The 24,270-nt window shown below is 42.7% G+C and overlaps 1 protein-coding gene across 2 annotated transcripts in view; it reads right to left on the bottom strand.

Moving 5' to 3' along the window:
- Positions 1-24,270, bottom strand: part of USP50 (ubiquitin specific peptidase 50) — a 233,775-nt gene that overhangs the window by 114,683 nt on the left and 94,822 nt on the right. For both annotated transcript variants that reach the window (XM_069222542.1, XM_069222543.1), the window contains exons 2-4: positions 23,068-23,262; positions 15,056-15,251; positions 12,457-12,666 (exon numbers count right to left, since the gene is read on the bottom strand). In XM_069222542.1, the coding sequence (XP_069078643.1) occupies positions 12,457-12,666; positions 15,056-15,251; positions 23,068-23,262 (601 nt within the window). The remainder of the gene's footprint in view (positions 1-12,456; positions 12,667-15,055; positions 15,252-23,067; positions 23,263-24,270) is intronic.

Here is a 24,270-nt window from a genome sequence, read left to right as displayed (position 1 = left end):
AGAGGTAAATGCAAATGTAATTAGTCCTGCACAAAAGGTCAAGTTTTAAGCTTTTTCTTAAACACTGCAACATCACTCACTTTGCGCAACTCCAAAGGTTGCTGGCTCCATGCTATGACCCCAGGTAGATGAGAGACCATCCAGCTGCACTTGCGCGTTGAATTCTGGGATCACTACTAGAAGTTTGTTAGCAGACCTCAACTTTCTAGGAGGAGCATAGAATCCACATCTGGATCTGAGATAAGAAGCCCCAGTTTGGTAAAGGGCTAAATGCACCAGAACAAGAGCCTTAAACCTAACTCTTTTCCTAATGGGTAGCCAATGTAAGGCCACTGATAGGGCGAAATTCACATTCTGGCTGGCACATTTAACAGAAGGCGGGCTGCCGCATTTTGAACCACTTGAAGCCTATCCATCAGATGTTCTAGTAGTCCAAAGTATAAAGCATTGCCATAATCTATCCTGGTAGTTATCAAAGCCTGAATGACCATTTTTTTTTGCCAAAAAGGACAGGAAGTGGACAAATCTTTTTAGGGACCGCACAATGCCAAAACAGGTGCCTATCAAAGCTATAACTGAGACTTGAAGGACAAGTTGCCATTACATTTAATTTCAAGATTTCTGACTATGCCACTTAGGGCCCTGGGGGATGGAGAGTTTTGAGGGGAAGCATTGTGCCAGACATTCTGCCAAAATTCTGCTTGAATGTTACTAGAAAAGAGAATTTCAGTTTTCTCCTCATTACAATTGAGTTGATAGGTTGCCAACCAGTGAAAATATGCAGCTACACACGTTCATATCCATGTGCCAATCAACTCTTCTCCCTTGCCCCAAGAAAACAGCAATTGCAAATCCTCTGCATAAGAGATCACTTTAGCTCCCAGGGCTTTTGCTAACTGAGACAGGGGAGTAAGGTAAATGTTAAAAAGGGATGGACTTAGAGCAGAGCCCTGGGGGACTCCCACAGACAATTCGCACAGGTTAGCGGAAAAAGGGGGGATCCAAACTTGTTGACTCCTGTCTGCCAGAAAAGACGCAAGCCATTTCTATGCCTGGCTTGTTACCCCAATAGCTCGGAGATGATCCAGCAGTTTGGTGTGGGGACTGGTATCAACTGCTGCTGATAGATCTATCATAATCAGTACAGCATTTCCCCCAGTATCAAGGATACCTTTAATATGTTCAGAGATCTCCAACAATGCTGTCTTAGTACTATAAAAGGGTCTGAAGCCTGACTACCTATGATGTAACACATTGTTGACTTCCAGATAGCAGGAAAGCTGTTTGTTCATGTTTTCCAAGTATTTTAGATAGGACTGACAACAAGGAGATCACCTATAATCAGATGGAATACAGGGATCAGCCGGAGGTTTTTTCACTAACAGTAAAATCTTTGCTTGCTTCCAAGAGGGAAGCACCATGGCTGTTGCTTTTGATGCATTAAGTATCAAGTTTGCCAGAGGATTAATAATAGTAGACCCTGAAGCAAGCATATTGGGTGGGTAAGGATCTACTAGAGAGCCACAATTAAGGGTTTTCAGAGCTATCAGTGAATGTTCCTTTGAAATATGCTCAAAATTAGCCAGCATTGCCTTAGAGAAGGTAACTATGCTGGCTTGAAGATTGTTCAGTAAGTCTTCATCCACCCTTGTGCTGGAGGACAGGCTGGCTTGGATGTTGAGAATCTTATTGTGAAAAAAGCTAGCCAATTGTTCCCACCACTCAGCCAAGGCCTGATACACACTGTTAGTGACTAGAAATTCTTGACAAACAAGATTTCTCTAGCCTTATTCCCTGCTCTTTTGATCTTTTCTTCAAAATAAACTTGCTTGGCTGTTCTTATTGCAGCATGGTATTGTCTTAAGGCTAGTTTGTTGGACTCTCTAGCCTGCAAATTATAGTCCTTCTTCCATTTCTGTTCTAACACCTTGCATACTTTTTTTCTGCTTTGAGGTTGCCTGAGAAACAAGTGCTGAAAGGCTTCATTCTACTCTACATGGGACAGGCAGTTCTAATTTCTCTATGGCAGCTCTAATCCAGTTGTCAAGCTTTGTGATATCTTTTTCAACCACACCTGACAAGGAAGGGATGTTTTCTCCCAATGCGCACATGAAATCTGTACGCCGTATCTTGTGAAAAGCTCTCAAACCACCTGTTATTCTGGCAGAGGAAGAGTTCACTAAGATCTGCCATGAGAATCTAAATAAATAGCGGTCTGACTAGACCATGGCAAAGGGTCCCCTATGTGCAGGGTAGTATAAGAGAACACTGGGCCCAACACATGGTCACCTTGATGGGTGGGTTTGACTACGTATTGGCTAAGGTCTAAAGAAGCCATACTTTCTCTAAGCTCCGTTGCTTCTCTTTCTTCCATGCTGTCTGGGTGCAGATTGAGGTCACCTAAAAGCATAAAATGACAATATCTCTGTCGTAGGTGAGCAATCGCCTTATCTAAGGAATTCAAGAAAGGGCTGGCCAGGAATCCCCATTATCTTCATTTGCCTCTAACATGGCAGTCACAGTTTGGTCAAGCGCGGTTCAATGTTTAAAACAACCACATGCACAATAAAAGACTCTCTAGAAAGGAGTGAGGTCTTTCAGGTTGGTTCCTCACCCTTTATTGATTGGCTGCTGTAAGCCAAAGAGGCTGTTGATAGGCTTAATACAATCTGTGTCATTATTCGTTGTCCTGCCCCTTCTCACTACCTGAAGCAGGGAAACTTTCCTGGGTTCTTTTGCGGCTCAGAAGACTACTGGTTTTGTGAGAGGCTAAACCATCTAATAAGTACGTACAATGTGATTAATACAGGGCTGTAGAATATGTAGCAACACTGGGCAGAGGTTGAAAATCTGTTTGGAGAAGCCCTTTGCTATTAGACAAGGGCCTGGGCTTTTTTCAACTGCTTTTTCTCTGTCACAGGTGGTGTTTTCTCTCCTGGGGAGTTGGAAAAAACAGTAAAGAAAAAAGAGATGCTTAAAATAAATGAGCATTCTTATTACTATGGATCTTCAGCTTTTTCAGTGGCTGAAGTGGCACAACAGGATGCGGAAATCCTTGAAAGGGAGTCACATCTACCATTGACAGGCCTTTGTTTCCTGGGAGTGCTCCAGCATGTTGTGTGTCTGAGAGGTGATAAAAATTCTTGTGGTGCTCCGCCTAGCTTGGGAATTCTGGCGAGTGTGGAGGGGACACACTTCTTTGGAGATGCTGATAGAGGGGTGGGCAGAACCCCATGGAATCTCGCAGAGTTTTTATATAGTTCCACTGAATTCTGCCGAGTAAAACTCAAAAAGTTCCGCCCACCCCTAAACTGAATTAAATACTGCCAAAGGGCAAACCCACAGCCCTCATGGTCGTCACCAGCATGACTTGATATAACCTACTTCTGACAACTAGTCTTCAACTACACCAAAACAACAACACAATCTGATTTCACACAAAACTCAACCATTCATATGCATGATTCCAAAGAGAGGAGTTACTACCTCTGTTATATTTGATTAGATCCACCTATTACTGAGAAAAGTACAGATCTCTTATCCATTCTCTAAACTTTAACTGTTGGATATCAAACTCAAGCTGGATCACCTGCGCGAGATACTACAAGGTTTTCAAGCCACTCTCTCTCTCCTAAAAGCAGTATCCTTCCGTGGACTACCCTTCTGACCCCCTTGTTTCAATTTGCTCAACACACCTACTCCAAAAGAGGCCAACATGGGCACCAACCCCAACTTTATGCCACATTCTTTCACTTTCGTTACCTATACCACATCCCACATAACAGCATAGTCAGCTAGTTCATATCCCCCAACACATCTTATTTCCAGAAACTCCAGACTCAAATTGTCAGGACTTACTCAAAAGCAGGTCTCAGGGGGTTGTAGATCCCGGAAGGATCAGGAACCAAAGGATGACATGCTGCTTGTGGCACTCAGGGAGATGAAGACTGGGGAGTAATGTCCCAAATGTTGGTGTCCTACCGGGTCCAAAATGGCAGAGGTTCCCAGTGCAGGCAAGACCAAGGCAGGATGGGGATCCAGGTGTTCTTTTTTGGTCATGATAGGCAGAACAGGATTTAGGAGTGCATTCTCAATCCGTCTTCGGCTGGCAACTGTGCATCTTGGTGGGTTTATTTGGTCCTTGTTCCAGTTTATACCTGGTTCTGTTCCATTTTGAGCCTTTGTTGTTTTCTTGCTTTCCTGCGGCTAACTTCCCTAGGCTGAAATCTCTGTGCTGTTGCTATATAAGTCTCATTCATTCTCATCCAGCTCCTTTCATCTTGTAATCTCCATATTCAGCTTGTTATAAAGCCTGTCCCATAGTTTTCTGGTGCTGTTGAAAGGGGCTTCATACGATGTGCCTTCTAGTTTTTCTCACTTAGCAGTCCCCTCTCCCCTCTTCCCAAAGTGCTTGTGGCACTTTTCTAAATATGAAATATCTAAGGCTCCCGGCAAGTGTAGACTTGCTTTGATTCATGTTATTGGCTTGGTCATGGCACTGATGTTCTAAAAAGAACCATAGACCAATCTGCACAAGCAACCTCAGAAGAATCATCTCTCCTACAGTCATGCTTTGTTAGTTCCTAAGGCAACTTCCATATTTGTTCTCTCTAAAGATAGTGGCTTAATACTAATGCAGTCATAGAAATATGATTCTGCTTATTCTTCTTACCACTATTATCCTTTAGCTATGACACACCCTCTTGACGGAGCAGAAAAAACTGGTGAAGGGGTTGCCCTTACCCACAATGAGGCCCTAAAAATTAGAGTGATTAACTCAATAAGCTCCTTCTCATTCCAATGCCTCACTGTGGAGATATCAGAAAACGTCTAAACCACCGTTGTGCAACTAAGTGATTCTGTGCTCACAAATTAGATGTGTTACCTTGTCAAGATGAAAGTGAGCTTATGAAAAGGGATGCAATAAAATGAATAACATAGCTTCTGTTAATTATGAGTTTTCAGGAATAACAATGTTGCACTTCAACACAGAGTATGAATCACATAGTTAAATAATTGGAAGGCATATAATTTCTATAGAAAGTGATTGAGGACTCAATACAGTGATAAGGAACTAAAAATATAGCCAGTAGATGTCAGTGCCCAGCAGACTGATGACTCAGAGTAGCACTATCATGTATCTCTGTTTTCTCTCTTATCCCATTCTACTTCGGGTCTATGCTTAACCGAAATATTGTTACTATGTAGGGCTGGCTGTGGCTACTACGAATAAACAATCATGACTACCGTTGAATCGTGACTACAAGAGTTGTACTTTTTGACAGATATATTTTGCATATCACAAGGCTCAAGAGCATGTACATGGGTGCCCAGTCCTAGATAATGCTCCCACAAGTTGATTATCAAACTGTTTTCTAAAAAACATATTGCACATTATTTCCACACAATAATGGATCTACCCTGTTCCTGATTTTCATTATGACCCCCCCCTATACATTTTGGACCATTTCAAATTGGATTGGACAGGCCACTTGTTAATTTTTTGTTTGCAAACTCCTGACCTTACCCACCCTCCCAGTACCAAAGCGAATAAGGAAACAGTAAATTCTAGAAATCTCAAACACATTGTCTCAAAGGCCTTATACACCTTAATTGTATATACTTTGTAAAGCTACAGAGAAGGTCACGTGGTGACTGCTATATGAAAGCAGAGCTTTAAAATGTTATGATCTCCAATGTTATCGATTATCCCCATCATCTGCCTCCTTCCCCATTACCTCAAATACATTCAAACAGGTAATTGCGAATATTAAATTGCCACATTTCTCACCATACCAACTCTAAACAACATACACTTTAATGCCCTCTCCCTGCTATGGTTACATCCTTGAGCCGGGTTTGGCAGTCTTCATTGTCTTGTTGCATGCAAGGAACACTCCTTTCCACTCCCTTAATTTTTCCCTAGTGCCCAGACAGGTCAGGTATGCCAGCTTACCATCTCGGGGGGTGGGGGTGAGGAAAAGACAGATGTGGTTTCCCGTGAATCACTACCAAACTTACCTAGAAGGCATCCATGATATCAATGCTTATTACATGACTGAGCCTGGCATTTTCTGTGGGTTCCACTCACCCGTTTCCTAAAAGTAAACACACATACAGGAATTCTGGACTAGTATTTTCATAGGCTGTTATTGGGACCCGGGTTAGTTCAGAATATATGCAAAATGCAAAAATATTGCATCAACTATCACTAGAATCATGATGAATAAGTATGAAAACAAAGCAAAAAATATGATTTACTACAAAACATTTTCTATGAAACACTCCCACGGAAAAGGAGGGGTGCAGTACGTTGCATTGCAATGTAGTAGAGGCAGAATATGCCTGAGGCGTGTGAGGCCAGACTCAATCTTTAAGAACCAAGCATGTTATCAGCCAGTGCTCTCCGTAAAGGAACAATGAGTAAGCTCCCTGGAGCAAAGATGCATCTCTTTTTCTGAGACCCGAAGACACTATCTGTACTGTTTCACAGGCTATTGTGAGAAAGTGAATCCATGATTCGTGCTGTAGTGTGAGAGAAATTCACTGCGAATTCTGAAATCTAATCATTCATATAGGAAACTACTAGCGGGAATAATAACACTACACATTATATGAATATATGAGCGAAAATCACACTTTCATAAAACATAAAGCACACGCAGCTCATTGTAATACCATTATTTGTGGAAACGCAATTAAAAAGCAGCATTTACAATGAACAATTTTGAGCGGTAGATCAACGAACAGTAGGCAGGGGCATAATCTGATGTGCACAGGCAAGCAACATGTAAGCACACAACTTTCTTACTAACCTAACGCTGAGCCAGAGGTGCTGACCTGTAGCCTCTTACTGTCCAGGTTTCTAGAAAAATAGTGTTGCCAACCAACTCAAAAAGGTTGGTGTGCAAAATGCAGCCTCTTTTGTGGGCAGTCTTTTAGTAGACCTGGCTGATAGTTATTTTTTTGATTAACAAAAAGGTGTCTTGGCATCAGCTCGCTCTGGTGTGAAAAACGTTTAATTGATGGCTTTTTCACAACAGGGCAGCCAATCCTTCCACCGTCCATTTATCCTCAAGACCACTGTTATAACTGACACACGGAGGTAGTGGTTCCCTCAAATATTTTCGCTTTTCTCTAGGATGTTTATGCTGGTTCTCTCAAAGGGCCTACCAACCCTGGGCACTTACCGCTGGAAGTACAGTATGAAAGTGCCAGCACCATCCTTCCATCCACATGGAAGTATCACTTGCCCGGGTGTGCAACTTGCACCTGAGTGGTTTTCCTATATAGGTACAGGAGCTGGCATCACTTGGCAGGGTGTGCACATTTGCGCCTGGGTATTCTAATATAGAAACTGAGCCTGATAGAGCAGGCCAGTGTTGGCACACATGCACCTTTGTGGTGGCTTTAAGTAAAGTGTACCACCTGCCCTGGCAGGCATGGGAGTGCAGCAGGGCATATGTGCTCCAGGGAGTGCTGAATACCCATATATGTTTGCACTACTGAGAGTTGCTCTGCCCATAGGTTAACATGGGAGAATGAGTATTATTAATTATGGCCGCAATAGTGGATTGCAGGGGAACAACGTCATGATGTGTAGTATCGCTTGATTCAGAATGGCATTTCTAAGTTCTGAAGTGGTTCTGGTGCCTTATAAATTAGTATTCATTCCTCGGGTCATGAGGGTAGAGCACATCTGTGCATTCCCCAGGCGACTGCTATAAAACGTGGGCATCCAGAATGACAAATCCCTGTCATTTGGGGCCTGGATAGAAGGACTGGGGGAGAGGTTTTTGACACTTGGCCTCTCGGTGCCAGAGCATGGCCCCACTAAAGATAAAAATCTGCATTCCATGGCCTCAGGGCATACAGGGAGGAAATTTAGGGGCGACACCTGTGGTTCAAAGGAGAACCCTTTGAACCACCCTCAACTTCAAAGGAACCATCTAGTATAACTAGGGGTACTCTACGTCTACAAGATGGGACCGATGCTGATAGACACCATGGACACACTCCCAGAAGAATCTGTTGTGCCCAGAAGGATAACTGTCCGAGCAGGTGATCCGCACTCGCCTTTCTGCTTAGAGGCTGGCCTAGGGCTGGTTGTCTGCTGTTGTGTAGCATCCCAAAGGGTAACTCTTCAAGGGCAGGTTGCTTACCCCTGATTTCTGAGGAGTTCTCAGGGACATCAAAGACCTCCTTAGAGGGGCTTACATCGACGACTGGTAATATCTGGAGAGGGGTGCCCTCTGCTGCACCTACATTGTATGGTGGACTTCACCTGGCAGCAGTGGCGTTAAAGTGGCCTAATTATTGTGTCTGGAGACTGGAATTGCCTGGTGCGGAACTTGCCAAGGTCTGCCCACACTTCAGGTGAGTGGTCCTTCATCATTGGGACCGCTGTATGCCAAAACGTCTTGATGGTGTGAACAGGATCACCCTGTGCAGGACCCCACAGGGCCCGCTATTGTTGGGTGTGTCACAGTTCTCTCCTGTGAGCCTCGGCTGCTTGCTCATTGTGTGCAGTGCACTGTTCATTCATTGGTTGCAACCCTCGGAGGTGGGGTATACCCTAAGTTGTGCTGCACTTGGCCTTGTATGGCATGGCTGAACTTGCGGCAAAGACATGTGACAGGGGAGACTGGTGCGACTACAAGTCATTGTGTAGTAGACAGTTTGTCTCATTTCAGAGAGGTACGGAAACCAAGTTCCGAATGTGACCGGATGGTCTAGTGTGGCTAGAGTCAATGTGTGCTAGACGTTGTACCTTCCAGAAGGGTGTGGGATTTACATTCTTCGTGGGAGAGTCTGGTACTGTCTGGTACGGTTCATCACGCACTAGACTGGTGCCTCTGTCCAAGGAGGTACCATCTTGGGAATTGGCTTGTGAGCATAGGTATGGCCAGGATGACTGTCGTTTTGCCTCCTTTTTGTGGAGGTACGGCACTAAGAACTTTTCACGTGGGACTGTAACAGTTTGTGGTCACTTTAGTCTGGGTGTGCAGCAACGGGGAAGCTGGGAGCACTCAGCTGTTCCTTTAAACGTCTGACAGCAAACAAGCATAGGCTGAGCATGGGCATGGTTTAAATACCTGCTGTTCCTGGCCACACCCATCTCTGAGTCACGAGGCTGCCCCTCCCTGCACCTGACACTATTGGCAGTTAGCAAACGCATGTTCATACCTTGAATTCACGACAAGCATTGGCAGCTTCCAACAAATAAGCATTGGTAAATGTCATTCACATGTTCTTGACCAAAAACCTGACCAGTTGGCCATATTTGTTTGTGCAGTGAATCCCCATAAATTACATATAACATCCTTGGTATCTAACAGTCAGTTGCTGAGGAGGGGCACTTATTGAGTGACTGACATGATTTCAGAAGTTGTCATGACTGCTGTAATATCTGGGGTAATTAGCAGTGCAAGGCAAGGCTGTGAGTTATAGTTACCTTAGGGAGTGAGTTATAGTTACTTGAGAGAACTCTAACTGGAACTGTTGAATTTCTGTAATTTCGTAAGAGTAAATTCAGAAGCTACCTATGACATCCCTGTAACCTTTGTTTTTTTCATTGAATTTAAATATATATATATAAAAAACCATCATGGTCGAGCTCATTTATGTGTGTGTGACATTCAATGCAACATAAAAGAAGCACTGAAAAGCATTTTTAAGCATGTGGCGCCATCTTAAAATGTCTGAGTCATCGTAAAATTGCAGAATAACCAATGCAGTGTCCTCATTATTATGGTCTACATCAAAGCTCAGAAGTGGATTTGGAATGATACAATAGATGTCCTATGGACATGTCAGATGTCCATGACCTTACAGATCACTACAAGAGGTCCATGATTAACATTTTAGACTCAATTGCGCCCTTACAGCTAAAAAGAATGTCCTCCAAAAACTCCAAGCCCTGGTACAATGGCAGCCTAAATGCAGAAAAACGCAATCTGAGACTTGCAGAACAATCGTGGAGATCCTCTCCATCCCTTGAACACCTCAACCATTTGAGATCTCTGAGGTACATCTATAACAAAAACATTAGAAGCTCTAAAGCAAATTACTTCAGAAACCAACTAGATAAAGCTAGAAATCAACCAACATTTTTTTGAACTTGTCAAACTTCAATCCAATGGCCAACCAAACCCTTCCCCAGCTGGATCCAGTCTACAGCCAAACTGCGAGGATTTTGCCGTCTTCCTTGAAAAAACGGAAAATATTGAATATGATTTGTGGACTGCATTGGAGCACCTTCTGATAATTTCTTTTATCAGCCTCCCAACTCATGGATCACTTGCCCCCATTCTCCCCTGTTCACACCTCCAAAAACGAAAGCAACATTCTCAAACTTCTTGCAGCACTGAAACCCTCAAACCACTTCAGCAGTTCTCTGCCATTGAATTTCTTTAGTGAAACTGAATCCTCTCTACTCCCACTCTGGACCAAGATAGTAAATGCCTCATTACTTTAAGGCTCTATTCCTGACTGCCTAAGGTCTGGGCAGGTTAACCCGTCCAACTATGTAACCACATAGAACTATTCTGGCTGTTAGACAAATTCCAATCTGGCTTTTGTCATTGTCACAGCACCAAATCCGCTCTTACGCTATGGATGATACATAAAAAATGCTGGATCAAAAGTAATCTTGTCTTCTAATCCTCCTTCCTCAACCTATCACCAGCTTTCAATACGGTTAAACATGACAGTCTACTTGATTTATTAGAACATAGGATGGGCCTTTCAGGGTCCGTTTTAAATTGGTTTGCCTTGTTTCTCCACAACATAACTCAAAAGTTCAAGGTTAATCAGTCCCTGTCACCCACTCTCGCTTCAACCTGTTTATGGAGCCGTTGACTGAAATTCTGAAACTGTCCAAAGTCACTATCACATATATGCAGATGACACCCAACTGTACCTGAAAGTCTCCTCCCCTGAGGACATCAAGCACCTCAACCCAACTCTACAAAAAGCTCAAAACTGGTTGACCTACAACCACCTCAAATTAAACATACTCAAAACTGAATTCCTCTTACTTGCCTCTCCCAAACAGTCCCCCACTATCGAAGAAATGATAAAACATCGAACAGCTCTTCACTGCACACCACACAATATAGATTCCACAAGATCACTAGGACTAACGCTAGAAAAGAACTTGAGCATGCAGAAGCACATCAGTGCTGAAACCAAAGGAGCAAACTTCCACATGAGCATTGTAAGGAAAAATAAAACCCCTCCTCCCCCTCAATGACTTCAAAACTGCAGTGCAAGCCTTAGTGATCTCCAGGTTGGACTATGGAAGTGCAACCCTCTGCTGCATACCGAGATCTATGATAGCTGCACTATGGGCCTCTCTTAACTCTGCTGCAAGGCTCATCACAGGATCTAAAAGTAACAACCACATTACTCCCGATCTGAAATCTCTAAACTGGCTCCCATATGAAGCAGGGATACAGCTAAAAATTGCCTGTTTGACCCACAAAGCCCCACACTTCAACACCCCAATATACCTCGCACAAAAACTAGAGCTATTTGGTGGCTGCTGACCCTCCAGAAGTACCATCACCTTGCTGCTGAAAACACAGAAATTCCATAAAAAGGAAACTTACAACTGAGCCTTCTTGGGTATCGCCGGAGAACTTGAAACTCCCTGTCCGTGTAATCAGACTGAACCCCACAACGACATAATTCACAAAAAGGAAGTTAAAATGCTATTGATGTGCAAATTTCTATCTTAGAGCACAAGAACTCCTCTCTGTGAACCCGGTTGACACGTTATCTACATCTATGTTTATTACTCAACTTTCACAATTGTGTTTCCTATCTGTTGGTTTTGTGTTATTACATCATGTATCATGTACCTTTTGTGATTCCTTTGTTGTTTACGCTACATGCTTCTTCTCCTGATCTTTTGCAAAGTGCTCTGAACCCGACAGCAGTCATGTTCACTCTATATAAAACTTTTTCAAACAAATAAATAAATACATTGGCTAACTAATCCCTAAAGTAAGCAGCTGGGCCCATTAATCACTACACAATAATTACCCTAGTGGGCTGGAGTACTCTCAGGAGGATCAAGGAGGAACTTTGGTATATCATCCAATGTTGATAACATAGCTGTATGGGATAAAAAGTGTGATATGGCAGTATATCGACTACAGAAATATTGACTGCACAAGTTCAGGATCAAAACTACCGCTGTATTGTCAGTGTAAGTATATATAGGCAATATGAGTTTACTATTCTAGCTCCACATCTATGTACCTGGATGTTATTGTTCAAGTCAATGTTGTGGAGTTGATACTGTTGCATGTCGACATTAAACACATTAAAACATCAATATTGTGACTCCCTACCATAAAAAGGGTGCCACAATAATTTATGACGCAATAGAAGTTGATCATTAAACTAGTTTCTGTCTACATAATAACCATCCTACATATGGTCACATACCTCAAGAGAACAGTGAACTGTAGATGGAATGGGTAGTGATAGGACAGTGAAGATCTCACTCGTAGTGTTAGTTTTCTTACAGTTGAGGCATATTGTGTCATATCGTAACTGTCCTTCTAGCAGACGGGTGATAATCGATGCCTCCTTGAAACTACCTAGTACCCTACCATTGGCACTCTCTCTTCCACTGGAGGTTCTTCTTCCATTATTCTGTAAGGAAAATAAACAATCATCCCATGAAACAACAATCTGCAATCTGAGTGAGGAATGCAATCATGTTCAATAACACAACTCAAATCTCATGTGTCCTCTAAATGATTGTTAAGTAAATCTGTAACTCATCTAAAACACTGAGGGCATGATTAGTATTAATTAACACTTGGTGCCAACAGACAACACTCCTAACTGCAACCGAGACTCATTAAGAATGGTAGGATCATGTTTTGGTATTTGTGGCTCGCTGATCATACTGTGCTCTCATACACTGTAAAAACTATTTAAAATGATCATAGGTAACTGAGGACCCTCTAGGGACTTCTGTTACTGAAGCTATAAGGTGGAAATACACCTATCACTTATTAATGGTTACCCATTCAAAGTGAACCATATATGTGAGGACCCCTTTGTTGGCATAATATGCCCTTTGACATATTCATCACACAGTCTGCTCTCTGCTGTATCTCTTCTCTAACGGCCGTAAAACTCTCTCTTTTTCCCAACCACAACCTACCGACATGGGCAGTGACCTTTCTTAATTGGTCCTCTGTTCCTTCTTCCACAAGGCTGGCTCCTACCATGCACAACAACCAATTACTTATAAGTTCCTGAACTGCCAGGTTATTTTTAAGTCTTTGTCCCATATCTCACTCAACTATTGCTGTTTCTTACAGCCTCCACAACCTTCCTGCTCAGTCACAACTGTGTTGTGTTACTGTGTAGAACCTAGCAATTATATATGTTTGAAAATGTAACCTAAAAAAGATTTCTGAACAACACAAGCTCTTTACTAGCAGGTTAGACTGATTCTTGAACATAAGAGCAAAATGTGCATCTTCTGCCCGTAGGTTTTGCAGACATTCAATAAGCTTTGTGTATTGTCCCAGTTTATTTTTAGTATTGTTTCTGCAAATGCTTTGATGCCATTTTGGATAGTTATTTGTATGATTTCCTAATCAAATGTGTGCTTAGAGTAGGTATTGCTCCTTATTCATGGCTCAGGGTAGCCTATGTAAATTAAATAGGAAACTGGAGGACTCTGACACGTGGGTGGAGATACTTTCCATCTCATATTTCACTTTCTTCCCCTATTTGCATGAATACTTGGTGGCCTGGATCTCTGCAGATCTGCGATATAGGCCACGTAGGTAGGGGGCGTGCTCCTTATTCCTGCTTCCCTTTGATTATGTGTGGTTCATCGAGGTATGTTGCTCAAGAGGGCTAAGTGCAGATAGCCTACCCTTGTCTTTTCATAAACCACTTTCCTTGTATTTTCTCAAATTTTGGACCATGAAGGACAGAATGGCTAGGTGCCACGTTTTTAGACTGAATCATGTTTCTTTCCCTCTAGGTATTTCTTGGTTTAGATCTAAGGATCGTGTTTCCAGGGGAACTGAACTATTAGGGCCATTGATTCCTTATGTTTCCAGATGGGTCTTCCCCAAGTTTGGAAATACATTTAGGCTGGGCTGACCAAATGCTTACTGCCCTAGAATGTCTGTAATCAGTTTCAGTGAGTTTGGTTTTAATTCTTTCGTCAGTACAGTTGGTTGTGGTGAGGAGTGTCATGACTGGTACAGCAACATCTGAATTTCTTTTTCCAGGAATGGATCGCATTCAATCTTCTTTAATGTCCACACATCTTCCTTGCCATTGTTACTTTTGCTCTGCATGGAACACATCACAATATGTCTTTCTGAATAATACTCCTGTGTCCCCTATTTCTCTTCTTTTATGACTCCAACCCCAGCCTCAACACCATGTGAGAAAGACTGGATTTCTCTTACAAGTGGTGTTGGCACCAGCTGCCATCTTTAGAGTTCTGCCTTGGCCCTAGGGGGAAGAGACTTGAGACAATTCTCTTGTTTATTGTTCAATAAATGGCAATTCTAGTCCATGAAACACAGATAACTTGGGTCTTCATGGGGTTCCCCTAATTTTTCCCGACAAGACTGGAGTGATAGAAGTTTGCAGATGTGGACACCTATCCATGGTTCCACTGGTTGGCACAATGATTTAGGAGTCTAACTAGCCATGTTCCACTTTGGTTTCAACCTCTCTGTAGAGGGATGAATCAGCTCTCAACAAAATGTTTTACTTTAACAAACGTATTTATAACAACAGTAACTCTCTTCAGTGCAGTGCAGTATTTGGGCAGACCGCCTCTGTAAAGGTGTTCTTTAAAACAGATATTCTAAAATGGACAGTGTTCTATAATAGTAAAGTGCTTTATGAGCATAAATATGTAGATAAGTATTTTGACAATGCAGTCTATCTAATTGATTTTAGATGGTATTTTGAGGAGACCGTGCACATGAAAAGACTCAATGAACGGAGAGGCACGTGTTCACGAGCAGTGATCCACTCTCATTGTTGCACTTACTTTTTTAAGATCTTCATGCAGTCCATTCAGAGTGTAAATCAAGAACTCCTGGGCATCTTGCTGAGTCCTCTTTCCAAAGGCTGGGTGCAGGTCACTAAATGCTGACCAAAATACATCCGGTGATACATTCTTTACGTCGCCAAACCACATATCTGTCATCACACTGGCGAAGGCATTAGCCAGCTCACCTCTCCCACTTAAAGAGATTAAACAAAAAATGCACTGTTGTTCAAGTAAACAATATTCAATGCCACAATACCTTTAAAATCTGAAGAAAGAAATCTCTTTCTGCAAATGAATTAATCTATTTATTTTTTGCACCGTTTGGTAGTTTTCTTACCACATTATGTTTGTCAAGTTACATTTGATATGCATTTAAAAAAATGTATGACATAAATGGATGATTCTATAAAGTAAATGTTGTATTTGCTACAAATTACTTAATTTACATATGATGGCAAATAAGAGATATAGGGCCTGATTTCATTTTTTGGAGGAACAGCAGAAATTCTGTAAACTGACAGTGCATCTGACCAACCTGTGGATTCTTTGCTTGATGGAGAGTTGAGGGAACCACTGGTTTTCTGTCAGTAGAACCTATGCTGACTCCTTCAACGGTAACCGCTTATACAGCAATGCATACGCCACAGGACTGCTGTGTCACAGTGATGGTCATCCCACCCTATTGAGGATGAGCTGATAGTTCCTCAACTTTCCTCCCCATGTCCACCATGAAAGGCAGACAGGAAAAGTGCTAAATGGCCCTCACACACAAGGAAAGGGTCTCTTTATATTGGGGCAAATTACTTTTTGTTTAGAGAAAACAATCCCCGGCTTTGGGAGTTTGTTTAATCTAAGCAAAAACTTTGTCAAGCGAGGTATTTAAACCAGGGAACCTCTTGGCAGATTAACAATAATGTGAAGTTTGCCTTCCTCACAGAGGTTCCCTCCACATCATAGGACTCGCTAAAAATAGCAAATGGTATAAGAATTGTTAGTGTCGATAGGTCTAAGATACACATATGTAAGGTGTATGATTGCAGAGACACAGTCCACAGGGACACAATGAGTTCTATATATTGTTAAATTGATATGTCCTAATTGGACTATGCCACTATATATCGACACAAATTTTATAGAGACGAGTGTGATGCCTTATGGCTCTAATAATGAAAAGCAAAAAGAAGTCTGCAGAGACACATAAAACTTTAATGCAGATGTACTATCCCAATCTGAAGTTACTGCATGTATCTTGACCATGCATCAGTAATTGAGTCATATGAAATCAATTATATGATTAGTACTTCCAATGGAGAAATGAAATTAGAATATGCAAAGAAGAATATGGAAATTGTCTGTAATGTCCTTGTTCTCGTAAATATATATAACCAATTTAAGAAATCGTGTTCTCGTAACTATATATAACCAATTTAGGCAATCTAATACTTTGTATATCTTGATTACTCTTTAAATATTGTAACTCAAACAACAGAGGAACAATAAGACATTTTTAAGTATTTTTGGTGTTCATGATTTGACAAGGCTGTAGGCAGAAATGCATCACTCCCAGAGCTATCAATATACATTTTGTATTAAGTTGGGTGAGTGCACACCTTCTCTCTGGCGAAAGAAGCAATGATGGCACATCTATCTATCTATCTATCTATCTATCTATCTATCTATCTATCTATCTATCTATCTATCTATCTATCTATCTATCTATCTATCTATCTATCTATCCATCCATCCATCCATCCATCCATCCATCCATCCAGCCATCTCTCTATATAGGTGATAAGATTGTGTGATTCCCAGCACCACAAATGAACTGTTGCTCACATTGATTTTTCATTCTGTACTGTACATGCTGGGTATCACCAAAAGCTAGAAATGTTTGAAATGCTTATTATGCCCAGTAATTGAGTGTGAGTATCTTTTCAAAGTGCATGAAAGTGAATAAAAAGTGAAAAATATGAAGTAATTCAGTAAATAATAGTAAGTGACTTGCTATACAGTTTTTTAACACTTCTTCTGGCAAGACAGTACCCAATAGGTGTGGGTGTGCCTATGACCCAAGGAAGGAAGGGCTGAAACCCAGACCATAGAAATAAAAGTATAAAGTTTCCTTTTTGGGTGTGGGCAGCTGCTGTATTTGACCTTAGGGTCAGTGGCACTCAGTGACGTCTAAGATCCTCATGTGTTTCAGAAAACTACAGACATGGAGGAGTTCAGGGTGGAGCAGTTTGAATAGATGCCATCATTTTTCTTGCCCAGAATGCCCAGCAGACATCAACATTTACTTTAAAAAACTGAACTTCTACACAGTTCCATGATGGAAAGTTTTGGAATGTGTGGGAATAGCAACGGTCCCACTGCCACGCATTCCTAAACTTCCTCTGATAAAAATAATGTGGATGTGGGCCTATAACCTGACAGAGGAAATAGAGAAACCATGACCACATAAAGGTCCTCAACTATCTTTTCAAAAAGTAATTTCTTGGAATGTGGGTGGCCGCTCTATTTAGGCCAAGGGTTGTCCCATACTTAGGGAAATCTGGTATCCCACATATGTGGGTAGCCTTATTGCTTCAGAGACAAAACTGCTGAAACAGTGACCACAAAAAGCCTCAAAGTTATTTACCAGAAATCTTTTTTTGTGATGTGGTAGCTGCCATATTTGAGGTTAGGGCTGGCTGGCACTCAGGGATCCTACCAAACCCCGACATTTCTAAAAACTAAATACCTGAAGGATTTCACAGTATGTGCATGAACACCGCCACATTTTCTTACCCACATTGCCTGGCAAGCACACTTTGCTTAAAAAATAGAATTTCCTCACATTTCTTCAATGAGATGTTCTGGCATTTGTGGGAAACTGTAACCATTTTACTATCTAGTATTCCCACACTTCCCTCAATAAAAACAGTACCTCGCTTGTGTGGCTAGGGACATCAGATGGGAAAGAAATGGCTCCAAACTCCGATTGTGTGAAGTCAATGTAAAGTAAAATTGTTTTTTTATGGTCACAGTTTTGCCCATTCTGGTCCCATGCAATCGGTCCGCCTACATGTACAGGGTAACAATTTTATGTTTTAACGGGAAAGGGCCAAATGTTTTGATGTCCCTCCATCACATCCTCACACACCACACCACCCTAGGTTCAACCAGATATGTAGTTTTTAGATATGCTCAAAATTGGGAGGAGGGGCGGTTCCTCTATGAGGGCTTAGGAGCGTCACCCCCCCCCCCCTGTATTTGTTGCCCCCCGGCCTCTCTATCAAAATGTTTTAAAGTATTTTCCCACTTTTTTCTTTCATTTGCGCAGTGCTGCTGCCGACCGGGTTGGGTGCACACAGGGGAACGCCTAATCATGAGTGTGCATTTTGCAGTCATGGGTGGGGTCAAATTATCGTGAAACACAAAAGGAGAGTACTGGGAGTGTTGCTATCCCACACCACCTCCCAAGAGAAATCTATATAACCACTAAGGGTGTGGGGTAGTAGGGGTTGAGGGTGGAACTGGACCAGTGTTCCCTCAATTAGCGGTATCAATTAGGTCGCCTTAAAGTACGAGATGGAGAAAGCATGAGTGAAGAGTGTCCCAGGAACGAAAAACTGTGTTGTCCTGGGGCGGGGGGGGGGGAGTTCCATTACGGACTAGGTGGTCTCACACACATAATAGTGTCTTGCTTCATCATTTGACCACCTAGCCCCACCCAAGTAAGATGGTACTACTTGGGCGGACTCAACCTCTTGGTTAAAAGAACCAGAGGGAGTGCTGAAATTAAACTGGCTGGATAAAGACCAAGAGTTGTGCAGAGTAGATTGGTGTTCTCCCACCTTGTTCTTCTCTTTCTTATTTATCCAGTTCTTAGCAACAACCCTTTCAATCAGTTGCCGTGGATCTCCCATTTGATCTCGATTTCATCCTCCTCTTTTACTATCTTTGATTATTAGTCCAGGCTCTCAGTTCTGAGATAAGTGTAAAGTCCCAGACATGCAATATAGTGCTCTGAGACTACAGACAACCTCCCATCAAGGATGAGACTGTCGCCCACACCATCTACTCTGCCGCATTACATTTTTTTAGGTTGAAAGTCCATTGGAGGTTGCGGTGAGCCAGATATTTTTATTCAACATGTTTAATCTAGCATAAGTTTACTTACCATAATGTTTCCCAAACTGTTTGCCATGGGATTTAAAATGTTAAGAAACACAATCAAAATTTGCTGTTGCTTTCTCTCCAAGAAAGATTGGGTAGATTTTGGTAGGGGTGATGTCCTGCTTTGACACAGTGCTGAAGGGCATTAATTTACTACTGAACAAGGACATAATGTTACACCTGAATGCAGCATATGAGGAGGCAATCACAAAAAGACCACAGTGAATAAATATTGCTATGTAAATGCACTGATAGCATAGTGAGTTATGGCCTCTCTTGGGTGTGTCTGTGAAATGACATTTTGTCCTGAATTTTGGCCCTTTGTCCTGAATTTCTATCCTGAATTTTGACCCTTTTTCCTGAATGTTTAACACTCCTGTCCAGAATTTGCCTCGATGCCAGGTGGTCACCCTACTTGCCTGCCTCCCCGAGCTGGATGTTTTATTTCCGATGTTCCTGGTGAAACGTTGGCTCTAAGACGAGGGCCAGGGCGAAGTGGCAGCCTGGCTAAGAGAGAATAACTTAATTGCATCTCTCAACAGGTCACTCTAAGTTGTAGAGTAAGTCAGTACTGGTTTCACGTTAAAAGTGTTATGCTGAGGACCGTGGTACATACACATTGTATTGTGATTGTGAATGATTTTTAAAGCTACAGGCGCTTACTCTGGTGTCCTGGCAATCCTCTCTTTTTCCTCTTTACCTCCTGTCTCTCCTACACCTCTTCTCCATGCTCTCTCCTTCCTTTCTCTCTCTGCTCTCTCCCTCCTCCATCCCTCATCTTTCTATGTCCCTCCTCTCTTCTTCTGCTCTCCATCTTCTCTTCTTCAGCTCTCCCTCCTTTCTTCTTCCCTCCCTCCACTCTTTCTACCTGCTCTCTCCCTCCTCCAGCGCAGCACGGACTTACTCCTGCCGCTCTTCCATCAGGGTCGGACAGGTGAGTTGTCCATAGTGCCAGCCTCCCTCTAACCCAGCCCTCTAGATGCTAATACCTCTCCCTCTACCGATATAGGGCAGGTGAGTAGTCAATAGTGCCAACCTCCGGCCCAGCCCTCTACTTGCCCCGTGTGACGCTACTCCCCGTAAATGTGAGAGCAGCAGCACTGCAGATAATGATTAAAGCACCAATTGTGCCAGCAACAGTAATAAATTAAAAAGAATGATGGCATCATCATGAGAATGGAAATAAATCTCTGACGCGGCCCATCTTCATTTGAAGTTATCTATGCTTCACTGCAAAGAAAACAAGCATTTGTTTTCAGCAGAGCTGCTGAGCTGTGAAGGGCTCACTGGGGTTTCTTCTAGCCCAAGGTAGGCCACTTTAAAATTGGTTTGTCTACAGGGAGCGCAAATGATATTCGTGAGCTACTACTCTTTAACTTGCATCTTTAAGAGAAGCTTATGTGTAAATCACGAGTGACGTCCATTGAGCGATTATTTTCAACCCTACTGTTTTAAAATATTGCTGTCAGGATACCCTGACCCAGGCGTTAAAAAGTGGCGCAAATGCGGGGTTTTTTGACCCGACCACTCCCGGGCGTGATTTTTGCCCGGGAGTATAAATACGACGCATTTGCGTCGCGTCATTTTTTTAGACGGGAACGCCTTCCTTGCATCTCATTACCGCAAGGAAGGCGTTCACGCAAAAAAATGACGCTATTTGCCCATACTTTGGCGCTAGACGCGTCTAACGCCAAAGTATAAATATGGCGTTAGTTTTGCGCCGAATTTGCGTCGAAAAAAACGACGCTAATTCGGCGCAAACGGAGTATAAATACGGGCCTATATGTCCTTATCTTTTGGGAGTTATGTGCACGCTGGTGGCACATACCAGTGATGCTGTCCCCACCCCACTAAACAAAATCCCTAGTGTCTAGGAAGGGAATTTCTGCCTAAGGATTGCCCCCTTGCGACAGTCCCCAAGCAGGAAACCCTGAATGGTTCTCAGGGAGCTGTTCCCCTAAGCACCTATGAATCCTTAGATCTCATTTGATGACAGCATGAAGGTCAGGGAGGGGGGGCACTGCTGCAATCAGTCCTGTACGACAGGGTCTGGGGCTGATGCTGAAGGGCTGATGTGTCAGCTTCTGTAGAGGTGGTCAAAGGCGGAAGCCCCTGGTGCTAGCACCATAAATTTCCCTGTGCCTCCGTGGCATGGCTAAACTTCCACGTCCTTCACTATATACAGGTAGTGCAAATTAAGTGGTTCAGTCTCCCGCATTAAAGGGATTAAATCACTCTTCAACAGTGAATCATGTAAGCAAGTCGCAATCGGCATCTTCTGTATTTTTCTCAATTGATGTGCAGCTGTTAAAAAAATATTGGCTATCCCATCACTTAAGAACAATGCAAAAGCAACAGAGAGTGTTCAGGGGCTCAACTTAGAGGAGGGAGGTGCTGTAAAACAGTCATCGGATGTGGCGAGTCTAGCCAGATTGCAATTAGGGTCTCATCCTGAGTGACCCGGAAAAGGACGCAACGGTGCCACTCAGACAGGTAGTGATACCGTGGGGTTCTGTTTTTTACTGACCTACTAGACCGCATCATTAGAGGGTTAGAAGGTGGTAATACTGCATATTGTCTGTGTCCGATACCAGTTGCAAATATTGGATAACTGCAGGTTTTCCCTGCGTGAATGAACCTGCGTGGTATTTGCGAATGATAATCCTAATTTGGTTGCAAACTCATTTTAACATTAAGGGCCATATGTAGCAAAGGTTTTTATCCATTCTGTGTCTATGGGAAAAAGTGTTCGTACATATGGCCCTAAATCCGGATTACTGGGCACTCTGAATGAGGCACCTAAATTAGCAATAATTGGTAGTAATTTTTGGGATTCGTCTTGCAGATCCAATGGTTGTGCAGCATCTGCAATGCGAGGTGACCCGAAAATAGTTGTGTTCAATGGGAGACGTACAAATGGCGCATGAGGGACAACATGCAGTGGACCTGGACCCCATGATCACGATCTCCTTCCCTCCCACTGCGAATCCAGCAACTATCCATGGGCGTAGCTTTTGGGGGGGGGATTGTTTGGGGTGTTACACCCCCTAGAGCATGCAGTGAACCCCTGGATCGCTATCTCCTACCCTCCCACTCCGAATCCAGCAACTGTCCAGGGGCGTAGCTTCAGGGGCGTGGGGGGGAGGGGGTGTTTTGGGTGTTACACCTCCCTAATAAATATATTATGTAGTAAATATTTGGGTACATGTGCTTTAAGTCAGGTATGATGATGTATCTCAGTGGGAACACCTAGGATTTTACATGTACACACAGATAAGAGCACACACACACTCTCTCCTTTTGAAGTTCTTAAAAGATGGTTATTTTTACAAATTATTTTAAGTACCACTGACAATCCGTAATGTTCTACCTTTCCACTGCCCCTTAACCCGCCCCCCATATCCTGCTTCTCAGATAATGTATGTTAGCTACATATGCCAGCGTGATTGTTGGAAGATCTGAAGGTCCCAAACCGCCCCCGCCTCATCTTACTGTCCAAGCTACGCCCCTGCAACTGTCACTCACCGAGTGCGATCTGTCCGACAAAGCACGGCTTCCACTATGGGAGTAGCTACCATCCCTTTGAGGTGTTTGTAGCCAGTCAGTGGTTTGAACCAGCACAGCAGTTGCAAATCACTGAACCATCACAATGCGCTAGGGAGGGCGCACGCCGATTTTACGCACTGTTTTGATACTGATTCGCAAGGAGTTGCAATGTAGAAAAGTACGACTTGGAACTGCTCTTGAGCACATTACTAATGTTTATTTTATTTTATTTTTACAGCAAAGCCTGCTTGTTTATATGTGCACCATGAGACAATTCTGCACCCCCATAGATAGTGCTGCATTACCTAACTATAGCTGGTCGATGCTTTCCTGACACAAAATACTTCACTAGCGGGGATGTACTGCACAGACATTGTAACACGGCGTTCATGTAGCAAGTATTGCCCAGGTTACACAGGCCTACCGCTCCACTGGCCATTCCGGGTTTCAACCAGTTTTCCGGAGTACTCCGCCCATATTGCATGTCGGAACATCCTGCACTGCGAAACACAAACAAGAGAGAAGATTGAAATTGTTTTACATACTCAGAATGGTCCTGGACAATGAAAATGCTAAGTTTATTATTGTTATTAAAAACGCATTTAACCTAAGTGCAGCTTTCCCCCCTTTTCATCATCCACGCGATTATAACAAGAATACAGGCTGCAGGTCCAGCATGGCTTTAGGGACAGGGCATTAACAGGCATTAGCATAACGCAAAATTATGCCCTCCCCTCACCAGGTGCAGCGCCAATATTTATAAATCTGCCCTTTATTTAATTTGGTGCCCAGTACATCCAGATGTATGTTTTTCAATATCATTCAGAATGAGAACCTGCTCCATCTGTGAATAGTGATAGGAGCCCTTTTTCGTTCTGGCTTGAAAATCTAAACAAGCATTTGCAATGTCAATAGGTCTCGCCTTTGAGACTATTGGCTCTTCCTGTACAGCATAAGCATTGTGGAGTCTGGCAATGGCTTGAAACCAAGCTGTATTTCAGCATGACCAATAATAATAATAATCAACAAGCATTTACAATGTAATAGGTCTCACATTTGCTTAAGTTAGAACTATTGGCATTGTAAATTCGTTACTGGGCTTTCCATGCCACATAAATAGGTCAACCCTGCCTCATAATTTCAACTTTTACTGCCACATAATTCCAGTGGCCCCTGCATATAACTAAAGTACTTCCATTTACCTTTTTCCTCTGTCTGCAGCAAAAAAAGAAAATGTTGCCATTTAGCATCCTAATTTAAATCTGCAAAAATAATTGCAGTAGAATACCACCTTCATCAGAAATAAACTTTTTGGCATTAGACTGTAATGCTCAAAACAGCCCCTAGAGGGCACCATAACAAAAATATGAGTTGTAAGAAACATGGTCATATAAACATATTGCCAGCCTCAGAAGTGGGTAACCCCATGAAAAAAAGCCGGAAAAAAGTAATACAGTGTAACCATATACTTAACCCCTAAAGGACGTTTTTAGGGCTAGCAGGCTTAC

The sequence above is a fragment of the Pleurodeles waltl genome, chromosome 3_1, assembly GCF_031143425.1.
Source record: "Pleurodeles waltl isolate 20211129_DDA chromosome 3_1, aPleWal1.hap1.20221129, whole genome shotgun sequence".
Taxonomy (NCBI): domain Eukaryota; kingdom Metazoa; phylum Chordata; class Amphibia; order Caudata; family Salamandridae; genus Pleurodeles; species Pleurodeles waltl.
The sequence above is the reverse complement of the archived record's forward strand: the minus strand, read 5'-3'. Positions and strand labels throughout refer to the sequence as shown.